Below are 15,785 nucleotides of genomic sequence, written 5' to 3'. Positions count from 1 at the left end.
CACTTAAAATCGAGTGGATTTCGTAAATGTAAACATACTATTATTGCTTATAAAGAAATCTAAATCCACTGTTATACATTATTCTAAAACACCAGTAGGCCAATTCTGTAACTTTTTAACAACTTTACTCATTGTTTATTTTACAACAATTTCATTTGTTTGTTTTGTAGTTGCTACAAAAACAAAAGAAATTTTAACAACTTTTCAATCGATTAAAGTTACAGAATTCCTATACAGCCCCCCTATTCAGTAACTTTTTAACAACTTTACTCATTGTTTATTTTACAACAATTTCATTTGTTTGTTTTGTAGTTGTTACAAAAACAAAGAAATTTTAACAATATCGATAGTTGTTAAAAGTTACATAATAGGCCTACTGGAGTCAACAACTTTTTCAAAGTATCCTGATTTAGTCCATCAGGAATAAATTATTTATTTACTAATCAACTTTACAATACTTCCAAGCCATCAGGCCAATTTATTACAATTACATTTTATTACATATTTATGTGAATCTTATCAGAGTGCATATGCATATTTAATATAAATTATATAATCCTATAATTACGAAAATACTCAAAACCATCACACTAAATTTTTTTTCAAAACTTTATATTCACACTACTCAAAAAAATTAAATCTATTTTTTAATTTTTTCGATTTTTAAATTCTTTATTTGTATGTTTGAGATTATTTTCCGGTATTTATTTTAAGAATTGTAAATTTCCATCTCTGCTTGTAACTGGAAAAAATGTTAACCGTTTTTCTGTTGTTGAAAATAAAATTGAATGTTTAAACCATGAACTTGACTTTACAAACGAACCAAAAAAATAAAAACAAAAACAAAATAAACATTAAAGTAAACAAAAATTAAAAATATGGGTAAATTGAAATAAAAGTTAATGAAACGTTTAAACTGTAATAAGGTAGGTTAAGAATAAATGAATTGATTAACGGTGCCCAGTTTTCGGCCGTGTGGACACTTGAAAAGCTGTTGAAATATTTTTACGATTTGTATGGTTTTTAGATGCAACGTTTGCTTATTGGTAACTTTATCCCTACACCCTGTTCTAGGACAAACTCTTTTTAAGAAATAATGTTCATGTAGCGAACAGGATAATTTTCAATTATAGATAGTTAATTTCTTGATGTGGTTTGCATGTATAGGGGAGACAGATATTTAGTTAAAAGGGATCTATTTTTATAAAATACAGTCCACTTGAGAATGATGAACATGTGGTAGGAAGACCGTCTTCTTGTAGGAGATCGTTTAAATCAAATGAGACCTTCCCTTGCCACAAGTAATATGTTCGAGTTAGATTACTAGATATAATCTATGCTGATTATTGTATGGCAAATGCGTTCGTACATATTTGTGCGCACTCTATCTTACACACTTGTTTAAGTTAGAATGCGTCATATTGTACTACTTAGTTTTTAAGATTATTTTTACACTAATAAAATCAGAGCACTACAAGCATTCAGGAAATAATAAATAGTGAAGGTTAAAGCCCGCTTGAGGTTTTATTGCATTTTATGTCCATGCTGTAAAGTCAAATCTCAATGGCAATGGTTATTATTTCCCATGGTAATTATTACTACAGGCTCACTTGATATAGACTTTACAGATAGTCACTACGGTTAGAAAATGGAACTAGTTCCTTCATTATTCTTTTTAGTTCACACTTTCCTGAAGTTATAGTTCTTCAACATTCTACTGGATTTAGTAAATCCAGTGGATTTAAATTGTCAACTCCCTATACGTCAAACAATGGAGTTGGCCATGCAAAAAGCTGTAATGTATAAATGGATTTAATTTAATTATTCGTTCAATCGAACAACTTTTTTTGGCACCAAGAATGTTGTGTAATTCTTGAGGATTTCTTTAAAAAGGGTATGCCAAAATTTCTAATTTATATGGGCGGAACTAACGAGAGGGGAAACAATAGCAGAGTAGCAGTAGTTTATTCCCAAGAATAGTTCCTTGAACTATAAATTTCTAGAACAACACAAATCAAACACATTGTAGCTCTGTTCCAGAACCAAAAAGTTTTTACAATTTTTACCACTTTTACACATTTTGCGTTCCCGTGCACAAAATTTATATGAAAATCGTTTACGACTTTTACAACTTTTACGACTTTTACCACTTTATAAAATACGGGAACAGGCCATGTATTGAAAAAAATATATCCAGCACAGATCCACACATCAAACCTGGGTGCTACGATCGTTTCGCTGGTGGTTTGAAGCAACTCATAACGCATATTAGATGTGAGTGGCTACACAAAGATAGAGTAGGGAAACCTTTATCGATCTTTGTCATTCCGTTCACCAAAAGGAACCAGGTCATTCATTTTGTTCGTTTGCTCATTTTCGTTCAATATTACATTTCAGTGTATAATTTTCTATCGCTTCCTCTTCTCATCATCCACTTTCTGAGTAATATTGACAAAATATTTTTTATTTGAAAATAATATATTCTTTTTAATTAATATAAATCTAGAAAAAATACTACGATTGAAAGAAGATTTTTAAATTCACTAACAAAATAAGAAAATAGACGAAATGCGTCTCATTTTTAGAGGAAAATAGAGCAAAAACCATTTAACGCCTGGAAGAACTTTATTCACTCGTTCAACTTAATAAACAAGATGAGCTATATAAACGAGAGGAGCTAATGCTTGGTTTACACTTGCGAAATCCACTCGATTTCAACTGTCAATTCCATTGCTTAAACGTCAAATGAAATCCAATGGATTTCAGATGAGTTTTCATTTGACGTATACACAAAGGAATTGACAGTTGAAATCGAGCGGGTTTCGTAAATGTAAACCAAGCATAATGAACAATATACACGAAAGGACTGAATATGGTTCCCTTCGTTCATTTCAAGGAATTGTTTCTTTGAACTAGTTCTTTAATGAACCACACATTTGTAACATTATTCCATATTTGCATTTGCGAAGTAATGTGAAACTCTTTCCTTCCAAGTCAATCCAGAGCCTGTCTCTAAAATCACTTTCAATACACACCTATTCTACCAAAGGCTTTTTGCATTCATCAATCGTATTATGTTTTCTAGTTTGACAGATTTATAAGTTCATAGTGACATAAAACGCTAAGACGATGGCAACACTTTCTATTGGTTGAAGAGAACCATGGAATATAAAGTTGTTACATCAGTTGCTCAAAATTAGTCACAATAACACATTACTGTGAATTTCTTGTTTATGTTTTGTATGTGACTTTATTCACAATAATGCATTTTGACAACTAGAACAGTAATCAGCTGTTTTTGGTGTAGTACCTGTACTATTGTAGTTGCAAAAGTGCAAAGTGTTCCTGAACCCAAAAAAAAAAAATGACTTTCTCTTCTACCACAGGCTACCAGACAAATTTCTTCGAGCATAAAATGGTTAAACTGATTTTTCAACATTTGTTTGGCGATTATTTGGCAACTATGAAAAAAATTAACAAAAACAAAAGAAAAAGCGAACGCTGACCAAACAAAATTAAAAACAGTGAAATAAGAAAAGAAAATTGAATTTGGTTGTTTCTTTTTGACATTGTCACCGGATCTACCATCCTTCCGTTCCTTTACTTTTCTGGTAAAACTGGTCATGAGAAAGCAATTTCGAGAGTTTTCTCTTTTATCACTTTTACCATTAAAAAGTAAAGGAACAAAGCTTGTGCCATGAAGAAACCGCGTTTTGAACCTCAAGTGGAATTTTATGTTTGTCTTAGTCTGTGTTTAGACACACAAATTTCTCGGGAAAGTAAATTGAGTTTTTGGGAGAGAGCGGAGAGGAAAGAGCTCCTCAATACTCTTTCCTACCCCCTATTGCCTAAAAACTGAATTTACTTTCCCGTGTGTCTAAACACGGACTTATTAAAATGAAGTTAGAGTTGTGTAGTTACGGAACGAACTAGTTCAAAGGAACAATTCCGATAAATGAAAGGAACTCGTTCCTTTTGCTCATCTTGTACTTTTGTTCGTTTAGTTTAGTTGAATGACAAATGAATGTTGGAACTATATTATTGTTCGATTTTTTTTGTTCAATCTTTACGATAAAAAAAATCAGCACCTAATGATTTCAATAAAAACTGCAAGAATTTGTTGTCAAAAACCGGATTGGCATAGAACCCTTTTGAAATTTGGAGTTTTAATGACATTTCAACTTTAAACTTAACAGTTGATGATAATTGAAATCAATCAATCACTCCTCGTGTTTCATATAATAGATCTATTACGGAATTTCCATTAAAACGTGTTAAAATTTCACCAAAAAATCTAGTTTCGATGGCAATTAAACAATCACATTTTACGATGGAGTCCATGCGTGATCATTATTTTATATGGCTGTTTAAATTATGTTAATTTAAAGTAAAACGTTATATTTTCTATTTCAAATAAATATGCAAATATTTTGATATATAAAATTTGATATTTAAACTGTGCCGACAAAAGTTCCAACACAAATCTCCTTATTGTAAAGGGTCAATGAACATTGGAAATTATAATATTACAATTTTGATGAGAAAGAAATGTTTCAAATTATTATTCTCTTTCAAGATGAAATTTATATCTTGGAACAGCAATGGATTGGTAAAATGGATGGACTATTATATTGGATTTATGTACATTATGATTTTATTTTCTAAATTGGCATGAAAGGTGTGTTTTTCGGATGTGGACTTGGACATAACATATTCTTCTAAGACCTCCTTTTTCTTCTTTTTCCATTTGTTTTCCTCTATTCAAAAGATGCGAAATTCAAGAGAATGTATTATATTTTTTTGTTATTATTGTTTAACAACTTGAATGGACTTATTATAATGTATACAATAGATTGGACTCATATTAAATTTTAGAACAATCTTTAAAACATGCTGGTATTTAAATTCTATAAAATCTTGTTTTGATGAAATCAAAACATCGTTAGATATGATATAAACTGCGTATTAAATAAATGAAAGTTTAAATTCAACTTCGAATTTGTGAGTTCATTTCTGCTATTCTGTTCAAGTCCATATTTTTTTTGTTTTAAATACCTAATAGAAACCAACAAATTTTTTTTATTGAGGACATTAAATTTTAGAAGTCGCACAAACATCCTCATCACATTCCCTATTCTTGTACGATATATTCTGCCAGATAATCTATTCTACTGAAAAATAGAGAACATTTAAGAATTTCCGTTAATCTTCTCATCTTGGACATGCCCAATACATCTTGAATATAATTTGTCATAAAATTTATAAAATCGAAATAAATGTTAAAACTTTTCTCTGCGAATAAGATTGCTGCATTATTGCTTTGAATCATTCAATAAATTGGCCTTTGTTCTTCGATTTTTGCCTCCGAATATTTTTGTCCTTGATTTTGCATCTTTAAGGTTAGATGTTCGTATCAAAAATATTTCAATTATTTAAATTTTGAGACATATTCACAAATTGCTTTTATCATGTTTAGAAAAAGACATTCTTTCTCGACTAACCACATTTTGAAGATTATAGATTTCTGCAGGGTTAACCTTCATTATGAGGATTTATTTGAAATTTAAGCAATGAATTGAAAAACAGTGGGTTTGCTAAATCCGGTTATATATAAACTTACTATTATGTTTGTTTTCTTTTTAACAAAACAAAGTTCAAATACTTTTTTTATGAATTATATTCCCAAGAGTTGAGGAAAAACCTTAACAAAAACTTTCAGTAAACAAAAGCTATTTAAGCACGACAAGTTCAATTCACACTTAGTAGACGATTGGGGGTTTCATTTAGATTTCCAAAAATGTCACGTTGTTTTGTTTTGTAAAATGTCAGCAAAAGTTTGTATAACGAGGTCATGTTTTGAAAATAAATTGTTACTGTTTTTGTTTTTCTTCTCTTCCATGCGGAATTGTTCTACTGAACTACATAAACATTCACTGTTCTAATTGGAAAATCAACTTTTTCTATTCAAAAAAAAAAAAAAAGATTGTCCACTTAAATAAATGTTGATATGTTTTAAAACTTTTTTCTTTTTGTGTTGCATTCGTATATAACTATTTATATTGTTATTGTTCTTTCAAATCACATTTTCACTTTCTTTTCTTTTGTGGACACTGATTAGAATTGTTTTTTTTTTATTCTTTCACTTACATTTTGGTGATCGGGCATTTTTGTTGCTGCTTCGCTCATTGAAAAATGAATTTAGAATGCCGGAAGCATTAACAGAACGTGTTGCTCTTAGACTTTTACGTTTATCACCTTGACTGCAAGCATTATCCAACTGATTATGTTGATTATTTGACACTGCATCTACATCTTCAGCATTAACGACACTGTAGCGGCGAGCCAAATATTTTGCGAATTCTTTCATTTTAACATAAAAAAACACTTCTCTTCTTTACACAAATGCCAAAAGTGCACAAAAGAAACTTGTAGATTAATGTTAATGATAATAAAAAAAAGATAATGCTTTTTGTTTGTAATTGGATATTTAGTTCAATTTTCAATTCTTTACTAAAAAACGCGTTCCGCGTACACGTTTTGAATTCTTAAGAATTTTTTTTAATTTTTGTATTCTTCTTGAGATGTTTTTATTTATTTTATACGATGACTTTTGTGTTTGACAGATTTATTGTGCTTATTTTTATTTCTATTATTGTTAATATATTTCTTATTTATTAATTTTATACTCTTTTAAAAATGAACATTAAATTTTATTTATATTTAAATTCAACCGTTATTTCGTGTTTTCGTTAGCGTTGCTCGCTAATGAATGAACCCCTAGAAGTAACCCCAACTGACCAAGTAAGATTTTTATTCATCTTTATCTTAAACTTGAAGTCAGACTTCAAAACAAAACGTCAACTGCGGCAGCGAAACATTTCTCACACACACAATTCAATATTCAATGGAGACAGCAAGCACTACGGCGATTAGCAGCAACAACTGCATGACAGACAACAGCTCAATCGAGATCAACAACGTATTTTATACACACAATACATGTGTTAAATTCACACTGGGCTTAAGCGAGCAAACAATACATGTGTGTGTTCTCCATCCAATACACACTTGATAAGATAATTTTTCAAAATCGTAAAAGATTCTTGGCTTAGAAACCGCAACAAACACCAACTGATAACAGCGTAACATCTTTCCTTTCCTCACGCACACTCACACACAAGAGTCGCACAACGCACTCTTGCGTTTGGAAAATCTAGACAAGTGCAATAAAAATACCGGATATCCATATGAGTCACTCCATTTGTCAAATTGAAGATTTGCGACTTGTGGTTTTTTATAACAACAAACCTGGTTTACAGTTATTTGTTATGGAATTTTTACCAAGTATTGGTAATTGTTTTGTTTAATTTATTAAAATAATTCCAAGTGATATTCCACCTTTCAAATGACGCAAATTAATAATATAAATCAATTTTTTTGGACGCACTTAAAATAAAATAAATCAAATAATAATTAATAAAATAAGTAAGCCAGGGTATTTGTGCGCAATTTGAATTGAATATTTTAAAAAATTGTTTTTTAGGAATTTCCCAATAATCAGAAAATCTTAAAAATATCAATAATTTTTATCAAACTGTTGACCCATTCAAATCACAATTTAACCTTGCCAATTTGAATATAATCCCAGATGCTAACAAAGGCTGACTTCATAAATGCAACATGATTCGTCTCGTGACATCGTCTTGACTTCATAAATGCAACAAGGCGCGTCACGTTGCGCAGTAATTGTCAAGTTTGTGCAGTGTCACCACTTATGCTCCACTACAATTTACATTTCTTTGGTACTCTTAAAGCAGGGATAGGCGATGTGCGCTTACTGAGAGCAAGTGAGCGAAAACTTCAATGTAAAATGCATTGAAATGTATGCTCACTTGCTCTCAGTAAGCGCACATCGCCTATCCCTGCCTTAAGGGCCAAATACATACAATCCGTTGTGTGACGCGTTGCGCGTTGAAAACAACAACCACATGAAAAATGTGTAAGTGATGCCAAGCTTGTTCTTGAAGTTTTGGTTGTTGTAACGCGACGCTCAACGCCCCGTATGTGCAGAGGCCTTTATGCATAATACAATAAATTTTTTTTAATAAAAGCCGAATTTTCCAAAAAGTAAACAAGGTAAAGCAATGTGTGCAATGCAGTAAAAAAGACATGTTTGCTGCTGTTTGCTGCTGTACTTACCCAATCTTGGATATGTAGCTTTCTGATGTATCGAAGCATTGGCCTTCCAGATCTGCGTGAACCTCCATGCGGTCCGTATTTATACGCCTTTTTAGCGGGTTCATCATCACTCATTTTTATGATATGGCCTAGCCATCGCAATCGTTGTATCTCGATTCGTTCAACTATATTGTAGAGTTGTGCAGTTCCGGAACGAACTAGTTCCAAGGAACTATTTCGGACAAGGAACTATATCCGGCTCTTGCATTTATATAGTTCCTTTCGTTCTTCTCGTTCCTTCAATTTAAAGCCTACGTCGATCATTCGTCTTTGTTGTTTTTTTCGCTTCAATTTATTTATTTTTATGTCATTCATCCACCAAACCATGAAAACATTTCGGTCTCGGAACTATTTGAACCAAAGGAAACAAAAAGAACGACGAAAGAGGAAGATTCGTTGAACTATTTCGGTCTCGGAACTATTTGGAACGAAAAGAACGATGAAAGAGAAAGATTTGTTAAACTATATCGGTCTCGGAACTATTTGAAACTATGGAACTATATTAAGGAACTAGTTCCTTTTGGGAAAAGAACCTAGAAGGATCGATCCGCTCCGGGAACTAGATTGCCCAACTCTACTATAGTGATGTCGTTGTCGCCGTCAATGCAGATTGGCCCGTAGATCTTTCGAAGATTTTTTCTCTCAAACACACCATGCACTGCCTTATCTGCTTGCGCAAGTACCCATGCTTCGGAACAATACATTAGCAAGGGGGGCAGTATCATTGTTTTGTAAAGTGTTACTTTTGTTTAACGAGATGTGGCTTTATTCTTAAACTGCTTACTTAGCCCAAAGTAGCATTTGTTGACCAACACTATTCTCCGTATTTCACAACCGATGTTGTTTGTTGTGTTTATGGCGGTGCCGAGGTAGACGAAGTCCTTTACTACCTCAAAATTTTAGGTACCAACATTCACAGATGGTGCGAGATTTCAGGACATATTACGCGTCGATACCATCAACTTGTTTTTTCGTCGTTTACTGTCAGACCGACTTTAGCAGATTCCCTTTCGACTTTTGCAAAGGTGTCAGTTCCTTCCTTTACTGATTGACCCATAATGCCAATCTCGTCGGTATAAGCAAGTAACATATGGCTGTTTGTGTATATTGTTCCATTTCTTTTGACCTTCGCATCTCGTATGACCTTTTCCAAAAGGATGTTGATGAGATCACGCGAAAGGCCGTCTCCTTGTCTGAAACCTCTTTTGGTGATAAAGTCTTCGGAGAGGTTCTTTCCTATTTTAACTGAGAACCGAGGACCGTGTCAGTTAATGTCATTTTACAAAGCCGTATGAGCTTTGGGGGGATACCAAAATCAGACATGGCTTGGAACACTTTCGAACGTTTAGGGCTGACGAATGCTGTTTTATAATCGACAAAAATATGTAAGGTGTCGGTCTGCATTTCTTAGGTCTTTTTCAGGATTTGTCTCAATGTAAATATCTGGTCAATGGTGGATTTGTCAGGTCTAAAGCCGCACTGATAGGGTCCAATTATTTCATTGACCATAGGCTTAGGTCGCTCACACAATATGTCAGGTACTATCTTATATGCCCCTGTAATTGGAACACACAGTATTATCTCCTTTCTTGTGGACTGGATATAGGATGCTCAAGTTGCAATCGTCGGGTATGCGTTCTTCCTGCCAGATGGTGTAATTAACTAGCTGATGCATACACCTTATCAGCGTGTCGCATCCGGTTTTGAACAGCTCGGCTGGTAAGCCATAGTTTCCTGCTGCCTTAATATACTTCAGCCGGTTTATTGCTGTCTTTACCTCAGCCTGGCCGCCGTCGGTATACATTCAATACCATCTTCTGGGATTGGATCTGTGGTATCTTCGTTGTCTTCGTTATTATTGGATACGTGCAGTTTGGAGAAATGCTCTTTTCATATTCCGAGCACACTATCTCAGTTACGGTTACGAACTCAGTTATCAGTTACCAAATTACCTTGCTGGTCTCTACAGGAGGATGTGCCTGTACCAAAGCCCTCAGTTTGATGCTTCGCTTTTTTGTAGAATTTTCGGACTTCATTCTGGCTCCTGTACATCTCGATTTTTTCACACTCCCGCTTTTCCATTTCTCTTTTTTACCTCTCTCGTGCGTTGCTACTGATTGTAGGGTAGCCCTGTATGCGCATTTTTCTCTTCGGTTCATTGGTGGAGGTTTCTAGTATCCAATTATGGATTTTGCGGCTGTTTGCATGGAGGGGGCAATATTTTTTGCTGATATGTAATCGGGACAAGGAGTGCTCTCATTAAGCAATTGGGCTATTTGAGTGGAATATGCTGTGGCTATCTGTTGTGTTTGCAGCCTATCGATGTCCAACTTCCGTGTTGTGTCTGTTCGTGCTTTATTTGCAACGTTTAAACGGGTACGTATCTTTGTTGCAATAAAGTAGTGGTCCGAATCAATGTTTACGCCTCAGAACGATCGTACATCCAACACGCTGGATGAATGTCTCCCATCTATAACAACATGATCAATTTGATTACTTGTTCTTTGATCTGGAGACAGCCAGGTTCCCTTATGAATATCGAGATGATTAAATCTGGTACTGCTAACTACCATGTTTTTTGCAGCTGCAAAGTCTATCAGCCTCATTCCATTGTCAGAGAGACTGAATTTCCCGATGGAGACTGAATTTCCCGACTGTTGGGCCAAAAATATTCTCCGTTCCTATTTTGGCATTAAAAACGCCTAGAATAATTCTAATGTCATGGGTAGGACAAAGGTCATATGTTTCTTCTAGGCGCTCGTAAAATATATCTTTGGTCTGTTCGTTGAAGAATTTTTTGGAGTGAAGCAGGAGACCAAATGTTTAACCTCCGATTAACTACAAAACCGCAACCAAACTCATGCTTTGTATCATGACAGCTATAATACAGTGCATCACCTTTAGGTGTTATTGTGACGTCTTTCCTAATCCATTGTATTTCCTGTATGGCAGTTATATCGGCGTTGTACTTTTCAAGTACATCTGGCAGCGCGTAAACTGCCCCTTCATAAAGAGTGGGAACATTCCATGTGCGGATTAGCAGATCACGGTCCTTAAAACGTTTGCGGGAGTGGTCAACTATAGAGGGGTTTGTTTTTCCTTTCTTTCGTTTTTTCATAGTAGGCTGCTTTTTTCTATGGCCGGCGCCCAAAACCAAGTTTTTAACGTTTTTATGGGTGAAGGCGAGGCACATATTAGCTCACAACCTTTAACTGGTGTTGAAGGCAGTGTCTACGTGAGATGAAATAGGGACCAAAATAAATCATGGGCTTTGCCATGTAAAGCCGGTCAGGACCGTTCTTGGTATCTTTCATCCCCTACGTCACCGGCTACATAGCCGAAATCCTTTTCCTACAAAATGCTTAAAACACCCAACCTTTAAAGGGGTTGCCGTTGTTGTAACAGTGTTTATTATTATGTTTGTATGTTCGTTCTTCTGTTCAATCTGGCTCTGGGTTTATTTCCAGTTCCAGGAAAGTGGCTGCTTCGGAAGGATGTAGTAAAAAATACATGTCTCTTTTTTGACAATATCAGTTTTGCCACACATATTGACTTTGTCTTCATATATGTAGATTGTCATCACTTGCAATACAAACGTTGCATTTATGAAGTCAGCCAAAGCCTATGTGAATTGAGACTTTCATCTGTGGACAGATTGAATACCGGCTACTTACTTAGCTGCGGGCCTATGCCGCATACTGGGTAGAATTTAGGCGACTAAAATATCCCGAGCGTAGTTGAGCCAAAGCTACTCTGGTTTTTTATGGCAGCTGACGCTCCTCAGCTGCGATAGATGGGGGATGTACTCAGAGGATTTTATTCGCACTATATTTGCTTATGGCCTTAACAACTGCATCCGTGTGAATGCTTTTTGATCTAGGGCTTCTCTCCTGTATCGTTGGACCTTTCCCTCTAGAGCATGGATATCCTTTCTGATGTGCCTGAATGTGTCTCGCCTACCCACCAGATGGTGATTGGTATGGGTCTCACGGTAACACACAAGCAAGTACTACAACGAAAGCATCTCATTGTGCTGCTGTACTGGAAGAATCTTTGCCTCCTCATGTAGATAGTCCACTGAAGACTTGAGGAGGCACCCTGTTGCTGTTCTCAGGTCGGCATTTTGACAGTTTTGAATCTTTTCCCAATTCGTATCACATAAACCAAACTGGAGCCACATATGTACATATTTTAAGGGGTGGACCCCCACATGTAAATTTCAGAAAATTAAACAAATTTTTTTGGCTTATTATAAAGTACAAATAGCATAAAATATGAGGTAACATTTTCAAGTCGATCGGATCAATATTGCCCGAGATATGAGCTTTGGAAGGGCAAACATTAAATGTATTTTGCAACGTTTTGTAAAACCGTGTTTTTCTCGGACTTCATCACTTCTTAGATCATTCAGATAAAAATTTTTCCAAAAAAAGTTTGGTAGTTTTCTTGGAAAATATTCATGAAAATAGCAACCTGGGGGCATAAAACCATGCTCGGGGCATACAAAGTTTTAGCTACTGACCACAATTATACTCTCAGTCGTGTGGCTAATGTAGTTCATTAAATGCCATATAAAATCCCTTTCAGACAATTTGGAGTCGATTTAGCCATATCCCTCCGTCAGTGGGTTTATCTGTGTGTCTGGTGCGTTTACGTTCATAGATTGGCCATATTGGTCTACTCCTTCGGGTTCCGAATGATGACCACAATAACTTACAAGAGATCAACCGATATGGTCTACAATTTGATTCTCGTAATATTTCTTCCAGACAAAGAGCAGGTTCTAATATGGATTATATTAGTTTCAATTTTCAAATTTTTTCCCACAAATGCAGCTTAAGGGGTTATGACCACTTGGAAATTTTACAAAATCTCGAAACGGCATTTTTGAAAACGATGCCCATTGTAGCTCGAAAACTTCATATGCTTTTGTGGGTTTATCATACAAATAAAAAGCTTGTCCTTAAGTGAGAGACTTAAAAAACTTGACGGATTTCTCAAAAACGAAATTTAGATTTTGACAGTACGCCATTTTTTTTAAATGGATATTTTTAATTCCGTTTCGCTTAAGGATAGAATAATTAGGTTCTTAATAATCCCACAAAAACATATGCAGATCGGTTAATTCAGCATCGCAAACTGCTTTAGTAAAACAGCGTTTCCTAGGCGACAATTTGTCAGAAGACTGTGCAATATTTTCCAACAAAAAAAATTCTGAAAGTAACTCAAGTTGTGACCTTTCAGATGAAAACAAAATCTTCTAAAAAAGTTTGGTAATTTTTTTGCAGAAGTTTGTCCTTCTTGCTTGTATCACCACCGGCAAATTGTTTGGATAGCAAGTCGATACTTCCTATGAAAACTCTAAAGGGGTGAGTACATAAGCTGCCTTGCCTGCTTACCTTGCTTGCTTCTGATAAGAACCAGACGAGGCAGCTTATGTACGTAGGCCTTAAAGGCGCTAACTAAAATGACTGATAAGCATGGTAACTTCCAATCGTCCATCAAGTTGCATGAAGGTCTATCTATACCTTTGGGTACCTAAAGGCCTCGACACATAAGAAGCATGGCATTCTTGCTTAAGTCATGTCTGATTAAAGACTAAAGACCAAGTTCGACCTAGGGATAGGTAAGTCGACTTTCGGTTAATCGATTAATCGACTTTTTGCAGTCAAAAATCTAAAAATGGTAGTCGACTTTTGTCTGGAGGGAAAATCGCATAATCGATTATCTTGTGATCGATTTTCGAGTTTGCCCATAGATTGTGGACTTGGCGGTTTTACACTTTTGGCGGTTTTACAGTTTCAAAAGAAAACTCGAAAATCGACGAATAGTCGATTATAATCGATTTTCTGCGGTTATGAAAAAGTCGAAAGTCGAGTTTTAAAACAACTGAAATAATCGCAAGACCGAAAAATCGCATTTTTAGTTTTAGACCAAAATCGAAAAGTCGAAAAATCGATTATTGCTTTCCATTACCTATCCCTAGTTCGACCTAATAAAAAGATTTCAGAATCACAATTGAATTAGGTCGAACTTGGTCTTTAGTCATTTACGAGATATGACTTATGCAAGAATGATATGCTTCTTATGTGCCGAGGCCTTAAAGGGCTGAGTACATAAGCGCCTCGCCTGCTTGCCTTGCTTGCTTCTGATAAAAGAATAAAAGAGAAAAGAGCAACATAGTTCGAAATTGCCACGGCCTTCTTTATTCTTTTATTTTTGTTATGTCAGAAATGAAGCAGGAATGCAAGGCAATCAGGCGAGGCAGTTTTTGTACCTAGGCCTTAACTCACAAAAATTCAAAATATTTTGTAGATGATAAATGTTTACAGGACGTAGTCCTTCTGTTTACATTGATGTCAAATTTTTCGTGGGCAACTTCATGCTTCCTGACATAATGGATCAAAGGCATTAAAAATCCTATGATTTAAGGCCTGCGTACATAAGCTGCCTTGCCTGCTTACCTTGCTTACTTCTGATAAAAGAATAAAAAAGAAAAGGGCAACCCAGTTCGAAATTTCCTCGGCCTTCTTTATTCTTTTATTTTTATTATGTCAAAAATGAAGCAGGAAAGCAAGGCAATCAGGCAGAGCAGCTTATGTACGCAGGCCTTAACAGCAAAAATTACTGGTGGGCGCTTTAAAGTGACTGACATCAGTCAGGATGTTTAGTTCATGTTCATCTGTATTTTCGATTGTTTGAGTGGAGTATTCCCCCATTGGCTCAACTTCATTTATTACCCTCTATTACAGAGAGTAATGTTTTTCTGTACATTTAGTTCGTAGTTGGTTTGCACGGTCAATAACTTATTTCATCATCTTTAAAATTAAAGCCTTAGATATACATAATAATAAAGACGCATATGTCATCTGGGTTTTAGATTTTTGTCGGTAAGATCTGTCAGCCAGCCATGTTTCGGATATTCTTTACTGCCTTCTTTAATTGAACTAATTTTGACAAATTTGATTAGAAGTTGATTAGAACACAATTTTTGTGGATCATTCACCTATCATCCTCTCCTAAGAAAATACTAGATGAACGAATCTATTATTGCAATCATTTATTTCAAAAACGTGCTTTTTCGTCAATATTCAGATTCATTTCATTATTTTTGCTGTCGTCTATTGAACTGAAATGATTTATTGGCTTTTGAAATGCTGTTTATTTAGTCCACAACTGTAATTTACTGAATAATCCATCAAATTTCAAACAAAATTAGATCCATTATTTTCCAATATCAATTTAATTCAATTAGAAGTGAAGTATTAATTAAAACAAGTATGTTATATTTCAGTAATTAGTTAAACGTTTATGGACTATATGGAGAAGATTATTATACAAACTTGATGACTGATGTCATATGGAAATTTTCAATGAAATTATTATTTAATTATTGTTGAAGCAACAAAATCCATACTACAATTTTATTATTTACACATAAGGTTAAATAAGGCTTAAGATGTTTGATTTTAAGATAACGTAAGACTTCATTATTAGTTTACAAATGTCTTGTCCTCAGGTGCCTTTATCATTCTTTGAGTAAGTGT

At 34.6% G+C, this 15,785-nt stretch overlaps 1 protein-coding gene across 2 annotated transcripts in view; it reads right to left on the bottom strand.

The window, feature by feature from the left end:
• The window catches only part of LOC141393549 (scavenger receptor class B member 1), a 116,385-nt gene that overhangs the window by 59,840 nt on the left and 40,760 nt on the right, over positions 1-15,785 (bottom strand). Inside the window, exon 1 of one of the 2 annotated variants that reach the window (XM_073966638.1) lies at positions 6,148-6,958. The exons of the other annotated variant lie outside the window; for it this stretch is intronic. Within the exon in view, the coding sequence (XP_073822739.1) occupies positions 6,148-6,367 (220 nt within the window). The 5' untranslated portion in view covers positions 6,368-6,958. Of the gene's footprint in view, positions 1-6,147; positions 6,959-15,785 lie in introns of those variants that run through there. 2 annotated transcript variants of the gene reach the window in all.

The sequence above is a fragment of the Musca autumnalis genome, unplaced genomic scaffold (assembly GCF_047663935.1).
Source record: "Musca autumnalis isolate F117 unplaced genomic scaffold, ASM4766393v1 scaffold_2, whole genome shotgun sequence".
Classification (NCBI taxonomy): domain Eukaryota; kingdom Metazoa; phylum Arthropoda; class Insecta; order Diptera; family Muscidae; genus Musca; species Musca autumnalis.
The sequence above is the reverse complement of the archived record's forward strand: the minus strand, read 5'-3'. Positions and strand labels throughout refer to the sequence as shown.